We start from the raw sequence: 21533 nt of genomic DNA on the forward strand, positions 1-21533 counted from the left end.
GAGTAGGACAGAAACTGGAGATTGAGTCTGCAAAGAACTCCAGGTCCAGTAAGTTCAGATGCCTCTTGACAGAATTGTCAGGTGACACATTTCCAATTACTTCAATTACTACTTTTTAGTTTACACATATTCAGTTGTTTCATACATATAATATTGTTTTCCCCTTTAAAAAAAAAGATTTTATTCATTTATTCATGAGAGACAGAAAGAGAGAGAGAGAGAGAGGCAGAGATTTAGGTAGAGGGAGAAGCAGGCTCCATGCAGGAGCCCAACGTGGGACTCGATCCCAGGACTCCAGGATCACGCCCTGAGCTGAAGGCAGACGCTCAGCTGCTGAGCCACCCAGGCATCCCACCCCTTTCATATGTTTGATCACATATCTCAAAACCAAGAAGTTTCTAAACATGATCACTAAGTCCACATTAAACTCAAACTTACCTTTCTTTAGCATTTCTAAGCTAATGGGGAGGAGTGAGAGAATAAAAAATATATATACTAATATAACAGTCTAATATACTAAGATAGATTCTGTGTCTGAGTTTTGGAGCCAGACAGCACTGGGTATAATTTCCAGCTCTAGCCCATGCTGGTTACACTCACCACATTATTTAACCATGTTGTGCCTTAACTCTATAAACAGAAGATTGTTTCAGAGGTTAAATGTGATAATGTATGTAAAGTGCTTACTACACATAAAACACTTTTCAAAGATCACAATTTTCAATAGATTGGGTGTCCCAGTTACTCACTAGCCTTATTTGAAACTATAATATACTGGGCATTTTTTAAAATTGACATTTTTACATTGTTCTAAAACCAAATGAATACATATTCATCTTAATTTTACATTTATCATAAGTGCTGAATTTATTGGCATATTACATTTTGTAGATGTGACTATTAAATGGTCTATTTGTAAGTATAGTCATTCAAATCAAAATGTCTGTTTATGTGTCATTTATACTTTATTAATTTATACTTCATTTATAAGTATTCCACTGGAGGTGAGGTGTATATATAAATTCTTATTCTTCTTATCTGGATACAAAAGAATACAAACATTTTTAGAGTACATGAAGTTGAACTTTTATTTGGAAAGTTGAATTTCTTGTATAATGAAAATATTTTTAAACCATACATATCCATAAGCATAATACAAACACCACCTACAACACAAACACATTTTAATAAAGTTCTGCTATGAGTATTAATCTAAGCCAAAAAAAAAATAGTAATCAGGTAAACCAGTTCTACATACCTTTTATCTCTTTTGATGATGTAGTCAAACAATTTAAGACACAAAACAAAGTAAGCTTTGGCTCAACCCTACTTATTTCACTATGGGAACACTACAATATATACTACCACAGATTACAAATCCAATCCCTTTATAATCAATTTAAAATTGTTACAAGAATCATATCTTAATGGCATGTAAACATATTTAGGGCTTCAATTGGCAATTATGTTTTAAATGCTTAGAAAAACACACCAACATTTCTCATTATTGTTCTCTCTTTATCTCATCTCTTCCATGAATATAAAATAGGAAAAAATATTATTTGAGACTTCCAGCATAATTTCATTGTGCTTTACACTTTTATAAACATGGGTACATCTAAAATATCAGATGCCTTTATACCAATAGAATAATCCACCAAATTCACATTTTCTTACAAATACACATGCAAAATCAGTGAAAAACACTTCCGTATAGCAAAGACCCTGCTTAGTTGTTTTCTGATTAATAATTGTTGATGGCATGTGCAAATCATACTGCTCACTGAACAGTAGATTTTTCTTTCCTGTAGATTTGTTTTTCTATAAAAATATATTTATGTGTTCACAGGAAAAAAGTTGAGTTGGTATGTGTGGGGTGACTTTTGATACATCATTCGATTAAAGGTTAGTTTATGAAGTTAAAAGGCATCTTAGCTTTTATTGTTTTCAAATTTTTCTTCATAAAAAAGAACACCCTGTGACAAAGATAAGGTAACTGAGATCATCATTAGCACTTTATAGTTCAGACAGTCTGAAGCAAAGGGGTCAACGTGCCTAAGGTTTATGTACAAAATCAGCGCTGGAACCAGGAAGAGAACTTAGATTTTCCCAACCCTTGGACAGTTCTCTAGGAACTCATCCCCACCAAAAATCCTTGAGATTATATACAACCTATTACATTAAAATAATATTGACAGTTAACAGAGAAAATTAGTAATGAACCAATTTCTTCTGCACTGAAGATTCCCAGTAGAAGCCAGAGACTATTAAGAAAGGGTACGAAGAATAAAAGCAAAAGGCAGTCATAACTCAGTGTCATTTTTTATATCTGTTAAGTTTTGGTCATTGAGAAAATATGAGCAGGAACATCTGTGTTTCTCAGTCTGCTAAAGGGAAACACCAAGGTCTAGGAAAATCAAACACTTCAGTATATGCATAAACTTCTAACTTAAATATTATCAAACTTATAATAAATCAACACCTGATGCTTTTTGGAGATTATTTCCAACCTTCATGATTCTCTTCAAACCTTGTTGGCTGATGACAAAGAAGAGGAACTAGAATAACAGCAGAACTAAACTCAAAAGTCCCAACCTTGGCCTCATCGGTAGCTGAGTACCAGAAACTCCTCCCAGAGAAGTCAAAACTTGATTATTCTTCCTTCAGAAAAGTGCTTTAGAAATCAGATGGGATGAAGCTCAAGGTGCGCTGAGGGGTGTGTGGATCCTCACACAGGGTGAGGACCATGATACCATCCCCTTGGGAAGCTCTTACTTCTGGGAGTTTGGTCAGATCCTGAGCCCATGACGCATTGTTTTAAATAAGACATTCTTTTGCTGCCTATGTATTTTGGAGGACACACAAGGTTTAAAATGACAGATACTCCATATAGATTACTGCGTTGACCATTATAAAAACATTCCTAATTTTGGTTCACAAGAAACACAGTGGGCTGCATAAATCAAAGTCCAGATTTAACAATATATGACTGATAGCTACAGTTCAAAAAATAAAGTAAAATCTGTGAGTCACTTTCACTCAGACATAATTAAGAGTTTTGTGGTAAAGTTAACAAATGCTTCCATAAAGTGAGAAGTTGAACACTGAATTTTATTGGCATGCATACACAGTCCTTCATAATATTTTTAAACCATTTTCATGTACAATTTTAGAAGGACTAGTAGCCCACACGCCAGGAAATGAATTCCCTGAATTTGTACTGACTTTGATAGAACAGAGAGATCCCACTCTGAAGATGTCTAAAATGTGAAAGGCAAACATATGTATAGAAATTTCTACTGTAAACAGTTTTTCTTTTGGGGGCTGGGGTAAGAATACACTCAACAATAAAAACTTATTTTGAAAAATATGAAAACATTTCCCTCAATATTTATATGATATTTTATTTTGAGACTGTTGGAAAAAGCAATATAAGAACAAAATGCAAATGCTTTATACAAAGTCTTCATGTTATTGGTTGCAGCTCTGGAACGATGAAAAATGTTATCTTACTATATATTCTAGCTGTACAGACATGCCTGTTAATGTTCTTTTTCTCACTTTAAAATAAAACACATCTATATTTTAAACTGTGTAAATATTAACACAATATGTACAATGCATTCATGAAATATATGCGAGCATACCATTATATAAACATAGAAAAAAGGTAGAAGCAGTCAATTTAGAAATGGGAAATATTAAATAGGTATAGCTATTAGACTCCAGCATCATGGATACCTTGGCCTATTCTTTCATAAGATAACCTTCTGACCACCACTTCCTCTGCAGCTGAATTTAGTCCAAGAAAAAACAAAAAAACAAAGATGGTTTTGATAGACATAAAAAAATTCATGTTGAAACTGAAAAAGTTAGAATTCTATTTAAACATGACCATCTCTGGGCAAATAGTTAGGTGCTCAATAAATACTAGCTGACTGTTCACCTAAGACTCCTGCTACTAAAAATTTAAATAATAGATTTAAGACTGTATAGATTTAATGAACTGCTTTAATAAGACATTCATATCCTTCTTTACATTTTAAATAACCAGTTTGCTTACCATCTTTTTACCTGTTGTGAAGCAAAGTCACTAAGACAGTTCTCAGAGACTGAATACAAATGTGCACACAGAGAAAAACCCACAAGGTAGCAACAACTATGCAAACACAGTGAACAGTAAAATCAGGCAAAAATGGAGTACACAGAATGGATACTTTGGATTCAGTTGAGGTGAATCTAAATACAGGATTTGTTTTGTGTTCTGAATTTTCAGCACCTGAAAAACAAAACAAAACAAAACAAAAAACAATATAGGCCTGTAGTGCTTGGTATTTTATTTTTTCAAGGCAGTGCTATTTTTCTCAACATAACTGCAAGATGTTCGAATTCTGGATGAAATCTTTTGTCAATACATTTCTATTCCTATGTCAAAGTTCTTGCTCCCTTGAACAGATAAATATGGAAGGTTGGTGTGAACCACTGATGTTGTTTACATGTGATACATTTACGCTCGGAGTGGAAACGTTGCCGTAGAACTTCCATTGCTTTCAACAGATCCTTTCTCCTTAGATCCAGCATAAGCGCCAATAAATGATCCATCTTCATTGAACAGACCATGGTCACCTTCTCCATACTGGACTAAGCTGTCAGCGCTTTCTGTGGCCTGCATTTCCCTGGTAAGGGATCGAAGGCTACCTTTGAGAGGTTTTTCATCACTGTCACTACAAAACAAAGAATAGTTCAACAAAATCTAATATGGGATATTCACAGAAAACAAGATGCATTCATAAGTGTTAATAGGTCTTATAAATTTCAAGACATTCACATTAGCAGTGCAGACATATAAACCCTAAATGACCCCTTCACAAATAAATGTTTAAAAAGTAATAACCAATTTGTGTCATACTGAGTAATTGAGAAACTCTTTTCTATTATTCACGATACTTCAGCCTCCCTTTAAAATTGGGAGTTTTGAGACATACAGACACTCAATATGCTAACATACATAGAGGATAATTTTACTCCCTTTGATTTCATGAACTTTTAAGACTCACAGTCATCGAGTCTTGATCTTTTGTCTTTACCTTTGATCCTGTACATACTGCTAAATCCTTCCCCAAATTTCTCGTTTGATTAATCAGTCAAATTCTTTTTTCTGGTAACTGAAGAACTTCCTTTAATATAGTTTATAAACTCAAGTTTGTTGAATTTTTTAAAAGTTGGCTGGCATTTTTAGAACAGAAATACTACAAGTATGCTAAATATATAGCTTGGGTTTTATTCTGCAACAAAAATGACTCTTGAGTTAGTAAAATGTCTATAAAATGATATGGTCTTCTAAATTTCTGGATCTGTATTTTTTTTAAGTACTAACTACTATCACACTATAAAGCTGTACACCAAATTAAATGTTTTTATACAATTTGAAAAAAGAAGAATTTGATCAAAAAAATGCATGACTAGAATGTGATTAGCATTGTATAATTTGGTAATCAGTGTTGTTCATCAAATAGGTCCATCTCTCGGTTCTCTGGGAGCAGAGCAGCGTGGCACTTCCCTGACTTTCCTGAGTTACACATTTTTATATGACTTCCTTTGGCCCAAGAAAAGTGAACAAAGGTAGCACGTGTCACCCTAGAGCCAGTGCTCAATTTGCTATGTTCTATTTCCTCTGCTGTGGTGATCCCAGATGCTCATTTACCAGCCAGTGCTCCTAAATGATCAAGAAGAACAGAGCCATCTGTGTTGGACACATAGTTCGAGAAAGAAAAAGATTTCGGAGCTGTTTTTGACAGCAGCATAACCCAGGCTATCCTGATTCCTACAGTAATTGGTTCCAGAAGTGGGATGCTTACAGTTACAAAAACAAAAACAAAAATGTGGCATTAGTTTAGAGACCAGGCAACAAGTAGTGAAAAAACTATTGCCAGAAGCTGGAAAAGTGACAATTTATGTCATGCGTGAGAGCAGCATCCAGTAAAACTGTATCCTGGGATAGCTTGGAGACTAGATAATTTTCTGGATGAACATGTAGTTTTGGGAAAAGATGATGGAAAACATTAAGGTATTAAATAAATTTAATTAAGCTATTGATAATTATATTAATGGGATGCCAGGTGAAATAGAGCAGGGGCTTATTTTTATCTTTTTAAAGAGGCAGCAGAGTCTGAGGGAATGAGTTTTTGAACAAGGCATTATCATAGTTTTCTTGCCTATAAAACTGAACTATTAATATCTGTCTTTCAAATATATTTTAAACAGTTGCCAAAGCCCCTAATGATTTCTGCCTCATAGAAGTTCAGCTACAATTTGTAAATTCGTGAAGTTATAAGTATCTCTCTCTCCCAGTCTCCTTTCTTTCCTTTTTCCTTATCTCCCTCCCTCTCTTCCCTTTCTCCTTTCTTCTTCTTCAATGATCCTTATTCTGGAAAGAACTTAACATGATTAGTAAAGAAATATTAAAAGAGCTTTTAACCAGTGGAAAAAAAGAAGAATTAATATAGAGCAAAGTAGAGCCTATAATGAGGCTCTGATGCACATCAGTTAATTCAGGACAGCTAATATAATGCTGCTCCAAGTCACTAATTATAGTAATGGATCCAGAGATGGGCCAGTCAGCGTCAATCAGGTCTCTTTTCCAATATGAATTCTGGCCTCCTGGGTGCTAAAGGCTGTATAAGCCCAGGTATTGCAAACTTTCTTGGCTGCAATATGCATAGGACCTGATGGAAAACATGGACATCCCAAACAGGAAGGGCTAAGAAATGGAGAGGGTAGTGGAAGGGGGAAGATGGTGAGCAAAAACAAGGAGAATGGGATATTGAACATAACCTCCAGAGCTACCTCCCTCATACCAGATACCTCGCAATTTCTCCCAGGTCGGGTATGGCACACTTCCCTATCTTAAGTCTGGCCATGCTCCATACAGTCGTTAACAGTTACACAACCCATTTGGTTCTTCAAAGCCTATCTAAGCTCTTTGTTTGATCCTTTATCAGCATCCCTTCCCCTTTATGCTCTCTTATTCTCTTTATCTAATTGTAGTGATTTGCAGAGATAAGTTTTTTCCTCTGCAGACTAAGTTCCTCTTGAGGACAGGATCTGAAACCTATTCACCTTTGTATGTCTACACAGTAGGTGCAGAGAATACATGTTTATGTATTCAACCTGGGTTCATGATGTCCATGCTGAGGACTTCAAGATGTTTTAATACTCCAAATAGATACTTTAAATAAAAATAGTGAAATTGTGTACTTTGCATAGCACACAGAGCTTTAAGAAAAGTCTCCTAGCACGCACACATCTACCTAGAGTATAGTTACACACATCCTTGCACCCAGAGGTCGGTTGCTATTTCTTAAGTAGGCCCTATTTTTATAAACTATTCCTTAAAAATGTATTATAATAGAGTAGTGTAATCTTTATTTTAAGAATAAATACTTGTTTGTTTTTGTATTTTTAAGCTTATAATCTGATGAATACATGTTTTGATATGTTTTAAAATGGAACACTGTTTACCTGTATTCACCAAAGGTTTCATCTTTTACGGACTGAACTTCTGGATCTGGATGCAGATCTTCCTTTTCTTTCACTGAAAAACAAATAGCAGTGAAAGTGATATAAATAATTTTTAAAGATATATTAATGGTGTTAAAGATGGATAATCAATGAGAACAGCATTCCTCCAATTTTTTGATACTACTAAGTGTGGGTTGTTTTTTGTTTTTGTTTTCGTTTTTTGCTTTGGTTTGTTTTTTGTGATTGTATCTACAACCCATCGGTTACCTCTTTAAGGAAAAAAGGGAAAAGGATCTCCTGGATTCTCCCGATTTATCATCAAAATTACAGCATATTGCAAATCTTCGTGTGGCTAGTCAGTATTGTGTGGGTAATAAATCTTACTGCAAGAGTCACACTTAGGTATGGTTTCTCAATGGAGACCAAATTACTAGGTACACATTTTACTATCCAAAACTTTTTGAAGATGTCACAGGTTCACACCAGATATATATATCACTAAAGCCAAAGTGATTAAGAGTCAACTCCTTGGTTGTTCTGGTCTCTCTCTTACTCATAATTGCCTCAATAATCAGAATATTCAAGTCTGTAGTGACATTTTAAATTTGATTTATTCCAGAGTGGGTGGGACATAGGACAAGGAGGCTCTTTTGTTTCACTTTACTAGGAAAACTCAAAAATGTTTTCCTGATGTGGGAAACAAAGGCAAAAGAAATGTAGCTTACGTTAAAATCTTTTTACAGCTTGCAGCCCCGCTGATAGATCCCTGAAACATGCAGAGAGTGACCCTCTACAAGGAACATGTGGCTGCCCTAGTGCCTTCATGTTTCAAAGTAAATTTATCTTAGCAGTAGCTGGCCCCTCATGGTTCTGAGAGCCTTGCTTTCAGATTCCTTGGAGAACTGAGCTATCCCTCACCCCCACCAATTAAAAAATATTTAATCAGTCACTCCTCACAATCCCAGTACAGCTCTTTCTGCCCACAGATCCTGTCCCATGAGTAGGGAAGGAATGAAAGTCTAGGCAGGAGAGATAGGAGGCCCCTGACTCCCCTGAGCAGGCTCCAAAACTATTCCTGGCACATGGAGACACCGGGACAGAGCCAAACAAGAGATAAGGGATCAAACCAAGCTGCCACAAGAGTCTGAAGGCCATGAGCTTCCCAGTCAGTTCTCAATAAAAGACTGCCAGTAAAAGCCCTAAGTGGCAACCCATTCAGACACTTCTCACTCTAGAGTGCTTTTTTCCTTCCTTTCTGCTTTCCTCTTCACTTCATAAATTTTCACTTCACCCATTTGTGACTGCAAGATTCATTCTTTGACTCTGTGAGGCAAGAACCCAGGAACCCTGTAACAATCCTTTTTCATGGCATCTTTTACTACTTCTTACAGAGACATAAGAGATTCTTTTACTTGTCCTACAATGTGAAATGCTGGCATTTTTTCTTTTCCATCATTAGAATTTCAATAGGGCCACACTTCACAAGTGACTGTTTGTTGGGGATACTGAAAAGGAAATGCTGCATGTTTTTAAATTTTCCAGTTAATTAACTAGGACATTCATTAATAATTGAAAATCTAATTCATAATAATTCAGTCCTTATAGGAAAAAAAAATGAAAAAAAAATGAGATCTACGACTGCATAAATTTCCATGCATAAATTGCATAGATGTTATAAAAATTTAGAAATTATGCTTTTTTTGTTCAAAATACATATAGGTTCCCAATAAATACTCGATGAATGAATAATAAGCCAGTAAAAGAATTTCTCACTAATCTGAACATCATCAAACTAATAGCAGTGGGATCTAAATCTTTCCCCTTATATAAAAGCATCCTGAACACTAGGCAATAACAACAATAATAGCAAAAACACAATATGTATATCTAAAAGAGATAAAATAAATTAGGAAATTGAATTCAATTAAAGCCAACCGTTATACTAACTATGATGATTTTTATTTACATTTTAAGTACATTAACTCAGGAGACAGTGTATCTAATATATGTCATGGTAATAAATGCACTCCCAGCAATGGTTGACTCTAGCAAAGCTGACTAGTGGAGCCAGTACTGTTAGAATGTACTAGTGCAAATATTCTCTGGATCACAAATGCATGACAAGCCATGCTGTAAATATGTCCTTTCCTCTTAAGATGTTAAAATATGCATGTGTGGTTTAGTGATTAGTGTTCTTCACATCTCTGATATTTTACAGACAGAAAAATAGAAACTTGGAAGTATTATAAGCCTCATTAGAGACTATTTAAGTACTAGAAAGTAGAAAACAAGTAGCCACCTGGAAATAATATTCCAGACCACAAATCCTTTAGTTAGCTAATATAGAATTCTTTTTCCTCTCAGTACATTCATTGCATGTCTATTGTGCTCACATAAATTTAACTTAAATGTGTAATTTAAAAAACAAAAGATGTTTCTGAAGACTGCCTCCTAGAAAATACCATTTAATAAAGTGAAAGTATATTACTATATTAAGAAACAGCTTTACCTGAGTACTTTCCACCTCTGTTCCTCTTGACAAAGCAAACAGTTAACAATATTAGTGTGAGAAGAGCAATCGCACACATCAATCCAATAAACCAGCCTTGAGTGGAGATGTCATCATATAAACCAGCGTATTCTGTTATACGAAGAGAAGTCACACATTGAATGCTGGAAATAGTTTTGGGGATTATGCCCCTTTTGGGAAAATGAAACATAATTTTTAAACATACAGAATAGTATCAGTTTTATTTTTCATTTCAGTGACCCTAGAGGCAATGTGATTTAAAGGACATTTCGTTGGAAGAATACTGATAGATCATTCCTTCTTTATTTAGAAAGGGCTCCTCAAGTTGCATTTGACTCTGAGAATGAAAACCAAGGGATAGTGGAGGCAGATCAAGTTAAATACAGAAGCAGCACAAGCAAGCAAAAGCACAAGCTGCCTTGGTTATATGCAGATGTCCATGGAGATTCTGTGGGTTTTCTTTTGTTTTTCTTTTTAGTTTTTGTTATTAACATGTGTTAATTGACAGGAGTTTTTTTGTTTTGTTTTGTTTTGTTTTTTTTAGTCAACTACTCTGGTAAAAACAATAAGGGATATGTTGGATCCTTGTGGAACATTTTTCATTTTGATAATTTTAAAATGCTAAGCCAAAACAAACTGAAACTATTATCTTTATAATGTACTATGTATTTTTCTTTAATACAAGAAGTATGTAAAATTAAATAATCTACAAAACATAGATTTATTGTCTAAGAATGCCCCCAATACAATCTCATGTCTCACCTCTCCCTCTTGTCTCAATTACATCTTCAAAAATGCTATTGTTATCAACCCAATTCTTAGTCAATAGGCGAACTATATGTTCCGCTCCCGGCTCAAATACCTCTACTGAGTGAGTCTTTTGAGTAAGATTAACTCCTTCTGATATCTTCCCGATACTTTTACCTAAGAAATGTACACAGTTAAATCATATAAATTGTAATCATTGAAAAGCAGGACATGAAAAGTAAATAAAATAAAATAAAATAAAATAAATAATGTTATTTGAGAGGAGAGCCATTTGTAGCATATTTTTCCTCATATAGTTTTTGAATTATCAGGACATCAAGAAAAGCAACATTTCAAGATTTTCTTTCTTAATATACTGAAATTGCGGAAATGAAATGAACTTATTTCATGTCCTTTAAAGATGATGTACTTCTTGATGAAATGATACTATAAATCTGCTCAGTCATATGAATGGTTAAAAACCAAACACAGCTTCAAAAATTATGCAATGTCATTTTGTGCAATTTGAACTTTTACAGACCCAGCAGGAAGCTGAACGTGGCCATTTTAGCTTATTTTTGAAAGCAAATATCATTATAATTTTAAATATATTTTACTTTTTTTTTTGCCTTGGTCTTCCCTACAAATATTGATGGAAAAGTATCATAATATGGTCATATATTAAATACTTGAAATTTGTAGAAATATAAGCAGGTTTATAGGTAAATTAAGTACAGGTTTCGAGGCACATTTAAATAAAATGCACTGAGATTTTTAAAATGTTATGAGACATTAATACTTTAAAAAAGAAACATGAATATGCCAATATATTAACTCTAGAATCTCATAGTAGCAGATACAAATAAGTCAAGTGTAATTAAATATACATTTAATTTCTGATGTTGCAACAAAATCTGTAAAATATTTTTGTATTTGATCCATAGTTTTGCTAAGAATCAATTCAACATAATAAATGTAAGCCATAAAATGTTAATAATTTACACTGAAAATAAAATAATACATGCCATGTTGAGAATATTAAAAGTTACAAAACCCTGTTTCAAATGGGTATATGTCACACATTATCATTTGATTATAACTTTCAACCCTAGACTAGAAATTGATGATATAATTACTGGTAACAAAAGGGCTTCATTAAAAAATGTTACCATGGGAGAAATATAGCCAGTTATATTAGTTGAGCAAAGCCTTTAAGATTGAGCACCACTGAAATAGAATACAATTAGTTTTGACTTTGAAAAACAGAAATATTAGTATAACATTAAGTAGTGCAAGCTTTTGAAAAATAGAGCAAATCAAGTGTTTTGTCCACACTGGCAATGACACAAATATTTTTTATTAGCTCCATCATCTCCCCCACCCTTTACTATGGAATGTGAGCCACCTAAAAATCAGAGTGACAACTAAAAACAATCAGAGAGAAAAAAAAAAAAAAAAAAAAAGCTTGTGTATCAAATCCTGTTCTCTGAATAAATGCCAGATGACCTTAAAGAGTGCCATTCAGGCAGAGCAAAGAGAAGAAAGACACACAGAAATAGATTCCAATTTGCACAAAAGTTAGAGTGTCTTGTGATATCAAGATCTATCTCCTTAGTGGAATATATATTTTTCCTTTCTCAAAGATCATTGCTGAAATCCAGTGGCAAAAGAGATTATAGTTTCTTTCCTGTAAATACAGCGAGATATGCCTACAGAAGAGAAATCAGTGTCAAGTGGGAAAGGGGCAGAAGCTGAAAATGCAGAATCCTGAAAAAGAACACAAACATACTAGTAAGGAACAGTTTCAAATTACTGAGACACAGGGCAGTGAAGAAATATGCTGTAAGACACTCAAGCACATTAGCTGCATCTTTAATTTGCAAAGAAGATGCAGCATCATTTATCAAATTACACAAACAGCATTTCTCATCTGCTAAAAACATTTTTTCAAACACTAAAGTGACTAAACCCAGATTTTCTAAATACTTCCATATACATATATGGTAGCTACTACTATTGTAAGAGAATTTTGTGAATATTTTTTTCTTATCAGCTCCAAATTAGCAATAATGGGATTAGCCTTTCTCATGCATATTATGGTCTTGGTTCTAACAAAATAGAAACCCTCTCCATGCCTCAAACTCTGTTTTGAAAAAAAGGTAAGTTCTATATTTACATTGCTACTATTCTAACTTCTTTTCTTTGTATCGAACACCTGATGCCACTTTGAACTCTTGAGAAATAAGATTCTTGTAGTTACTAAAAAGTTTTCAATCATCATCTTTAAATCTCTCTTTTGAGTAGGTAAATGAGTTCTTCATCTCACTTGGTGCCTCATTTGTTCTTGGGAGTAATTTGTGGGTTTCTTGGGAGAAACTCTTTGAATATACATAGTTTTCCCATAAAAGGGAGTTTTGAGTATTTAGGGTATTTGAGGACTACAGAAATTCTTCATTATGTAGATACAGGAAGGACAATAAGGAAAAACAAACAATAAAGATCAGAGCATATCCATTCGCACACAAACACTGATTTTACAGTGATTCACATACACTTGAATATATTTTATAATAATATTTTATGAGTGACGACTTAGTTTTTCTCATTACTACTTTCTTTTGCCATTGATTCTTTTTTCTAATCTAAAATATGGAAACACATCCAGAGCAGTGTTTGACATATAGTACAAGATAAGCAAATGATTTGATTTGCCTTCCTGCCATCTCACTTTTCCTTGTCCCCTTCCTCAAATATCCTTCTGATCAACCTGCATCCAGCACAAAGCCCTCCTTTTTTTTTTAACTTATGAGTGTGTGCAGCGGTTCCTCTGATTCATTTACCTTTTTAGGCTCTACCTTCTTAATTTCTCTCCTTTTAAGTTGAGCAAGAACACTGCTAAAATCATAATTGTCAAAAAATTTGGGGAAGGAAAATCGGTCTAGGTTTGAAAAAAAAAAACACAGAGAAATGCAGATGAATTTGGAGAATTATACGAACTAAACCAGAGATTGATGGGCCATCTCCAAGCCAGTATGGAGTCAAGACATGGAAGTGAAATGTATTAGATTATTGTTATAAAATGTCTACCAGGGCAAGAAGCAAATATTTTTTCCATGTGAAAACATTTCCAAAAGAAAAATATCCCTCTAGGAACCTTATGAATAACTTCATGACCTTATGTACTCCAATTTTAATTAAGTAAAATTATAGTTCCTGACCTTCTATACACTGAGGCTATAGTTTCATTGCTGTTGTGTAGTAATCCATAAATTGAGTCAACGTGAACTTTACAAACAAGAGAAATAAATTCTGTATCTATATCAATGAAGAACAAAAGGTCAGACAGATTGAGATCACAGTCATTTCTAATTTACAGCGACTAGTATGGTAAAATCCCTTCAGAGCGGTTTAGAAAAACAGCAGGCGAGAGCACCCTGCACTTACTCCCTTCTCCTAACGTGGAGCTTTCTTCTGTGATTGGTTTTCCACAGCCCTTCGAAGTGCAAGCCCTCAAGTAGAATTTGTACTTGGTAGTTGCATTGAGGTTTGAGAGACGCCAGCTGGGCTTTGATGGAGTGGTTATGTTGATATCATTTAGTTCTCCAAGTTCATAGGTGTCATTTACTAAAGAAATAAACATGAACAACAGTGCTTCAGATTTCATACCCTTAGCAATTCAAGTTACATTGGCCCTTACTTTTGATTCTGTGTATGCTTGTGGTATGCAAGGTACTGTCTTAATTATTCATTGCCATCAATTTCTTCAGTTCTATGACATAAATGGAATTTTAGTACAATAGCATACATGGGAAAATTGAAGTCTAGCAAGAATAAACACTCTGTCTAGATTTAGAGCCAGTAAATGGCCAACCAAAATTTGAATCCTAACTATAGTTTTTCCACTCCAGAGCCCATGCTCTTAATCACTATGCCATCACCTATTAAAACTGATGGACTTTTCCCCATATTATGTTTTCATTGTATCCTTCATTTAAGCACTTTTTATCTTCTTTTAAAATTTCATTTATTCATTTATGAGAGATACAGAGAGAAAGACAGAGACACAAGCAGAGGGAGAAGCAGGCTCCCCGCTGGGAGACCAATGTAGGACTTGCTCCCAGGACCCCAGGACCACACCCTGAGCCAAAGGCAGATGTTCAACCACTGAGCCACCCAGGTGCCCCAGCACTTTAAATCTTTTAGTGTAATAAGTTTGGACAACAATTTGTGTCTTCTATGGTTTCTGATTTAATATGAGGCACCAAATAACTACTTATTATATGTAGGATCAATAAACTAATTAATGCATTACATATTTTAATATATCTACTATATATTAAGCACTATGGCAGGTACTAATCAGAAAAAAAGATAAATTAGACAGTGCCTTTCAATGAACTTGCAACCAGCAAAATCACGGGATTTGTGCAAGAGCACAACATATTGTAAGATTACCATAAGAATAGTCCAAGAAATGAAACATGTCTCAAAACTGTACAACTTTTAGTGACAAGGGAAGGGCTAGAATAAATCCTCTTGACTCTCAATCTAATATATCATACAGCTGAAAAACTATATATATATATATATAGTTATATATATATATATATAGTTTTATTATACACACACACACACTCACATAAAAATGCCTTCCTTGGTCTATATAATGCAATTACATCACAAATGAAAAATGAACAAATGATCCAAATGTTGGAAATTAGAAAATTAGAAAGATATATCACTCTTGGGGCACCTGGGTGGTGCAGTCAGTTAAGCATCTGCGTTCAGCTCAGGTTATGATCCTACAGTCCCAGGATCAAGCCCCGCATCAGGCTCCTTGCTCAATAGGGAGTCTGCTTCTCCCTCTGCCCCTCACTCTACTCATGCTCTCTCTCACTCTTTCTCTCTCTCTCTCTCAAATAAATAAAAACTTTTAAAAAGAAGGAAGGAAGGAAGGAAGGAAGGAAGGAAGGAAGGAAGGAAAGAAGGAAGAAAGAAAGAAAGAAAGAAAGAAGAAAGAAAGAAAGAAAGAAAGAAAGAAAGAAAGAAAGAAAGAAAGAAAGAAAGGAAGGAAGGAAGACCACTCTTTATAGATTTGAGAGCATTCCTATAAAATACCACAAAGTCAACTGAAAAACTATAATAATTTATAAATTGAGAGAAATACACATACACATACTCAACAACTATTTAGAATATACCAAGCAACAAAAGAGAGATAGATTATTGGGGTGCCTGGGTGGCTCAGTCGGTTAAGCATCTGCCATCAGCTCAGGTCTTGATCCCAGGGCCCTGGGTTCTAGCCCCATGCTGGGCTCTCTGCCCAGCAGGGAGTCTGCTTCTCCCTCTCCCTCTGACCCTCCCGCCCTGCTCATGTTCTCTCTCTCTCTCTCGTACTCTTATGTGCTCACTCTCAAAAAAAAAAAATTTTAAATCTTAAAAAAAGAGATAAACTACCTAAAAATATTTCAATCACTTAATAGAAAGCAAAGTAAGTATATGATTATATGATTTCATTTAAAAATCCATATATTATGCATATATTAAGCAGTACAATAATCACTGCAGTTGTTATTTCCCAGACTTTTCTCTCTATATTCTAAGAACTTGTTTTTAAAATAAATTTAAATCTTACATACAGATCAACACAAAGGTTGGAATTTAATTAATGCTAAGTTTCTTTACTATTAGGATAAAGATAAATCAGCTTACCAAACAAATTAACATTTAAAGAGTCTTCAAATATTTCTTCAGTGCTTTCTACATATTTGAAAACCACTTCATGGAATACTGTAGGCTTAAGAGCTCAGCATGGAGAATAAAACTGATTTAGGTTTGAATCTTGCTTAATACTTACTTTACTGCATGGCTCTAGGTAAGTAAATTCTGTATGCCTCAATTCTCACATCCATGAAATAGTGAAAATACATCCCTCCTAGCTTTTCTATTTTAATGAAAAAATATAGGGCGAGCACTTAGTACTGATCCTGCTACATAGCAAACACTCAAAAAATGCTAAAATGCCACCTCTATTGGGATTATGCCTGTATCTATTTAATCATATGGCCCAACTCAGAACAAGCCATCAGAAGCTAAAACTCATACATAACCTGAATTGTGACAAGCTCTGAACTACCTGGAGGCAGAGTAGCACATCAGGGTGGCTTTGGCAAGCAGCATAGCCCTAATGTTTCTGTTGTTTGGAACTCATGTCCTCAAAGTCTAAAACTTTCTATGGTTTTAGTTCCCTAATTTCCATTTTGAGATGATGCCTAGATGTGAAGACTGTTAGACATGGAAGGCACTATGATGAAAAATGACCTGATTTTCCCTAAACATGTTATTTTCAACCAAATGGCACAGCAGCACAAAGCAAAGTCCATTCCAAGTAATGGTCCAAAGACAACTCTTTAATGCTCTCGAAGCAACCTGCCTACACCAGTGGGCTAACCATAGAGGATTCTATAAGCAGAAGTACATTTAGGGTTGAGACTAGAAGCACTTGCTGGAGACAAAAGAGGCAATGTAGTGTGGAAGTTATGCACGCTTTGAATCACTGTTACATCATTTATCTACTCTTTTCTTTGGCGTGTTTCTTAATTTTCAAGGCCTCTTATATATAAGAATCAAACACATGTCTTCTGGTACCTACTGACTTTTCTTCTAAAACAGGGATTGGCAAACCATCCTTTTAAAAAGAACTAGATTATAAATATTTCAGCCTTTGTAAGCCACAGAGTCTCTGTCACAGCTACTCAACTAGGCCACTGTAGTGAGAAGACAGCTATAGACAAATGTAAATAACATGTGTGGCCTTTTAATGAAAACAAGCAGCAGGCTGGATTTGGTCTGCAAGCCGGTTTACAGACCCCTTTGTTGTAAGGAAATATGCCAGCTTATAAACTGTGATCATTAGATTCTCAGCATAGCAAATCAAATACTCAATAGAAAATGAAATATTAATAGTAGATCCAGGGATGCCTAGGTGACTCAGCTGGTTAAGCATTTGACTCTTGGTTTCGGCTCAGGTTGTGATCTCATGGGTCATAGGATCAAACTCCACATTGAGCTCCATGCTTGGTGTGGAGTCTGCTTGGGATTCTCTCTCCCTTTCCCTCTGCCTCTCCTGCTCATTCTCTCTTTCTCTCTCTCTCTTGTTCTCTCTCTCTCTCTCTCTCTCAAATAAACAAATAAACAAATAAACCTTTAAAAATAAATAGGTGGATCCAATTCAAATTTCTACTTACTTATCTGATACTGTAATAGATAGCCAGTTAGGTTTCCATTCAATTTCTTAGGCAGTCCCCAGGTTAAAGTGGCAGTGTCTTTATCAACTTTGATGACTTTGAGAAAAGCTGGTTGTTCAGGTACTAGAAAGCAAAAGACCAAGAAGACATACCCATAAATTGGTAAATTTCTTTAAAAAAAAGCTCCATTAGATTCCAGTTTTTCATAGAAATTGAGAAGCTAACTCATATGAAGTAAATATTAATTAACTGCTAATAAGAAGGGAAATGTTTAATTTGGCATTATTCTTCACTATTATTCTTACCTCCTTCTGGTGTTTGAAATATATAAGGCTCACTCTCTGGACCAGCTCCTTTGGAATTATAGGCTAAGACTGTTAAGTGAAATTCACTAAAGGCATCCAGAGAAGGAACCATTCCATAGTTTCTTTGTCCTGAAAATCTCAGAATGTTTACTTCTTTGGGATGTGTTCTTCCATCTAACAGACTTTTTGTTTTCCACCAATTTATCTGTAAAGGAAATAGAAAGAAACCCTGTAACAGATCAATCACAGTGGCAGATTCTCTTCTAGCTTCTTCTGAGATCAGTTCTTATTTGTATTTAAGATATTAATGCAGCAACAACAAGAAAATCTATGATAAAAACCTGGTAGCCTTTCAGATGTCCGTGTACTCTGTCCTTTGGAATCGTTGACCAGGTAACTTTAACTAATGTGCTGTTTATAACGTCCACCCCATGGATCACTGGAGCTGTATCAGGATCTGTTAAGTACATAAAAACGATGAGCTTTCAATAACCCCCAAATGTGATTATTAGGATCATTTTCAAAGGTGATTTTTTTTCCTATTGCTTAATCTGAGCAAAGCACTCTTTTGAAATCAATTCCAAATGTAACCAAGAGAGTTTCTCATTACAGAGGAGTTCTCAGAGCCCAAAGAGGTTTCTAGAAGAGGATAGCTTGCACCACACTGAGAAATGCAGCTCTCCAGGTGGATATAGTCCGGGCAATGGAACTGTAGCCAAGGGCCAGTGAAACATACTGTGGGTAACTTGCCTTTAGAAGCAAATGAACTAAATAATGTAACTATAATTACTTGAGAGTTTGATCAATCTATTAATAACAGCAGCTAACATTAACTGAGCATATGCTGTGTGTAGGCACTGTTCTGAGGGACTGGCTCACATAATCCTTAGAACAACCCTAAAAAGTGGTATTATTATCCCCATTCTACAGGGGATCTAACTGCAAAAGAATGTACCAAATGCAGAGCAGCCAAGATTAATAATATCTCAACTCACAGTAATATGCCCTGTGTAATTTTATTTGGGTAGAAAAATTTAGATAGTTGATGAATAAGGAGGTTGAGAATTTCAGATTCTTAACCTTTTTCCATTCTTGGATCAAAATATTCCTTTGGATATGGGAAAAACAATGAGAATAACTCCTGTGTAGTGACATGGAATACAGCATATTTCCTTCCTTTAATAATCTATTTGTAATAGTTCTTATGGGATAAGAGTCTAATAATGGGCATATCACTAATACCTCAAAACAGTGTGTGTGTGTGTGTGTGTGTGTGTGTGTGTGTGTGTGTGTTTGTGTGTGTATGAGTCTGTGTAATTCTATAGACAAATCTTGGTCTGTATCTTGTCTGCATTAGGAAGGTTCTAGACCAAAAAAAAAAGGAAGGTTCCAGACCTACAACTGAGGCCAGGGCATGACAGCAGGAGGCTGTTGGGAAGTCTTTGACAAGTAAGGACAAATGTAACCAGAAACCTTATGACAGTTATGCTGCTTAACTAATTGCAGTGATGAGTACCGGCCTTTGATTTTTTAATATAGAAATAGTTTTCTTTTTTTTTTTTTTTAAGAAATAGCTTTACTGGGAAACTGAATAAAATTAAAACTAACATAATTCCTTACCACTTTATAGTGATTGGCCATCCTGCTGTCAACCTTAAGAGTAGGAACCACGTGTTAAATTTCTTTTTATTTCCCACAGCTAGTACATCCTCTTTGCATGCAGTAGTTGCTCAAAAATGATCATCAACAGAAATGCAATGTATACTTGAAAGAAATTGCTCTTGGAGTGCTTAGCAGTTTCAAGTGCATCACTTACAGTCTTCTCCAGAATAGAGAATCACTGACTGAGGCTCAGGGCCAGAGCCAAGATGATTGATGGCTTGGACTTGGACATCATAAGGAGCATAGACAGTAGGTGTCATCACTCTCAAGGTGTGGTTTGTGACTGTTTCTTCTTCCCATTCCACAGGGGCTCCCTGTGGCTTCCAGGTCACCCTGTACTCCAGTCCAGGTCCATTCTGCTCCATGGATTTCAAAGGCTAAGACAGAAGGCAAGTCTCATCTAGTGTGATCATGAATACATTGACTCAGAGATAGTGGCAAACCACTCTAAATGGCAATAAGAAACACTGCAATAGAGGGATGGTGTTTGGAAGATTTTAAATCCCCCTCTTCGGTTTTGAAATACTTGTGAAAATTTTTGTCATTCTCTAAGTACAAGTTTGAAAGTTAGTTCCTCACATCCCTAAGTCATAAGAAGCCCACAATTTAGATGCCTTGATTATTCCCTTGAGTCTCACTGTTCACACATGAAAGAATTTTACTAAGAAATTCCACAGAGGATTTTTGTTTTTGTCTACATTTTCCTCTATACTCTACTTTTTCACTCTCAAAAAACTGGAAGATATAAAAAAGACATGTTGTAAGTTGTGAAAGGGATTTCATATCCATGACTTTTCAGTCAGAACTCTTTCCACGTGACTCTATCCATCTTTTCCACCTGCCTTCTAAGAGAAGAGAGAGATCGAGTAAATCTATATTTCTCAATAATATGCATGTTTATACATTTGTGCCTAAAAGATGTAGCTCTTCTCTCTAATAAAATAATTTCCCAGCTTCTTGACTACTTCTTTAAAAGAGAGTGCCCCCACCCAATCCCATCCCCAGCTTCCACTGTATTTTTCTGTATAGGAAAATTTAGTGGAGGAATTTCTACTAGAGGGAATTGGTTACTTCCACTCTAGTTTTTTTTTAATCAAGCAGTACTTTAATTTAAAAAAGAAAGCATTAAGGTGATTTAAACCACTTGTTTCGTTTCAAAAATAGGAATATGCATTTAAATGAATCAATTATATAGAATACATAAAAACTGTGACGTTAGCCCTAGATTATAATGTTTGCTTATATAAACAGTAATTTTGTCTGTATATATGAGAGATTTAATTATGCCATATATATGAGGGTGCCTGGGTGGCTTAGTCGGTAAGTGTGGTGAAGCGTGGTTAAGTGTCAAACTCTTGATTTTGGCTCAGGTCATGATCTCAGGATTGTGAGATCAAGCCCCGCATTGGGCTCTGTGCTGGGGACATGAAACCAGTCTAAGATTCTCTATCTCCCTCTGCCCCTTCTCCCACTGCTTGTATGCTTGCTCTCTCAAAAAATGAATAAAATAATACATTAATG

The 21533-nt window shown here is 35.1% G+C and overlaps 1 protein-coding gene across 9 annotated transcripts in view; it reads right to left on the bottom strand.

Annotated features, from left to right (window-relative positions):
- Positions 1-1061: 1061 nt before the first annotated feature.
- CHL1 (cell adhesion molecule L1 like) overlaps positions 1062-21533 on the bottom strand; it is a 195940-nt gene continuing 175468 nt past the window's right edge. For 8 of the 9 annotated variants that reach the window (XM_077858035.1, XM_077858038.1, XM_077858037.1 and 5 more), the window contains 9 exons: positions 20167-20389; positions 18692-18807; positions 18351-18555; positions 18046-18168; positions 14243-14422; positions 10814-10975; positions 10031-10162; positions 7522-7594; positions 1062-4724 (listed from right to left, as the gene is read on the bottom strand). In XM_077858035.1, the coding sequence (XP_077714161.1) occupies positions 4508-4724; positions 7522-7594; positions 10031-10162; positions 10814-10975; positions 14243-14422; positions 18046-18168; positions 18351-18555; positions 18692-18807; positions 20167-20389 (1431 nt within the window). In that variant the 3' untranslated portion in view covers positions 1062-4507. The remainder of the gene's footprint in view (positions 4725-7521; positions 7595-10030; positions 10163-10813; positions 10976-14242; positions 14423-18045; positions 18169-18350; positions 18556-18691; positions 18808-20166; positions 20390-21533) is intronic. The other variant, XM_077858043.1, reaches the window with a different exon arrangement.

Source organism: Canis aureus, chromosome 19 (assembly GCF_053574225.1).
Source record: "Canis aureus isolate CA01 chromosome 19, VMU_Caureus_v.1.0, whole genome shotgun sequence".
In the NCBI taxonomy this organism is placed as follows: Eukaryota; Metazoa; Chordata; class Mammalia; order Carnivora; family Canidae; genus Canis; species Canis aureus.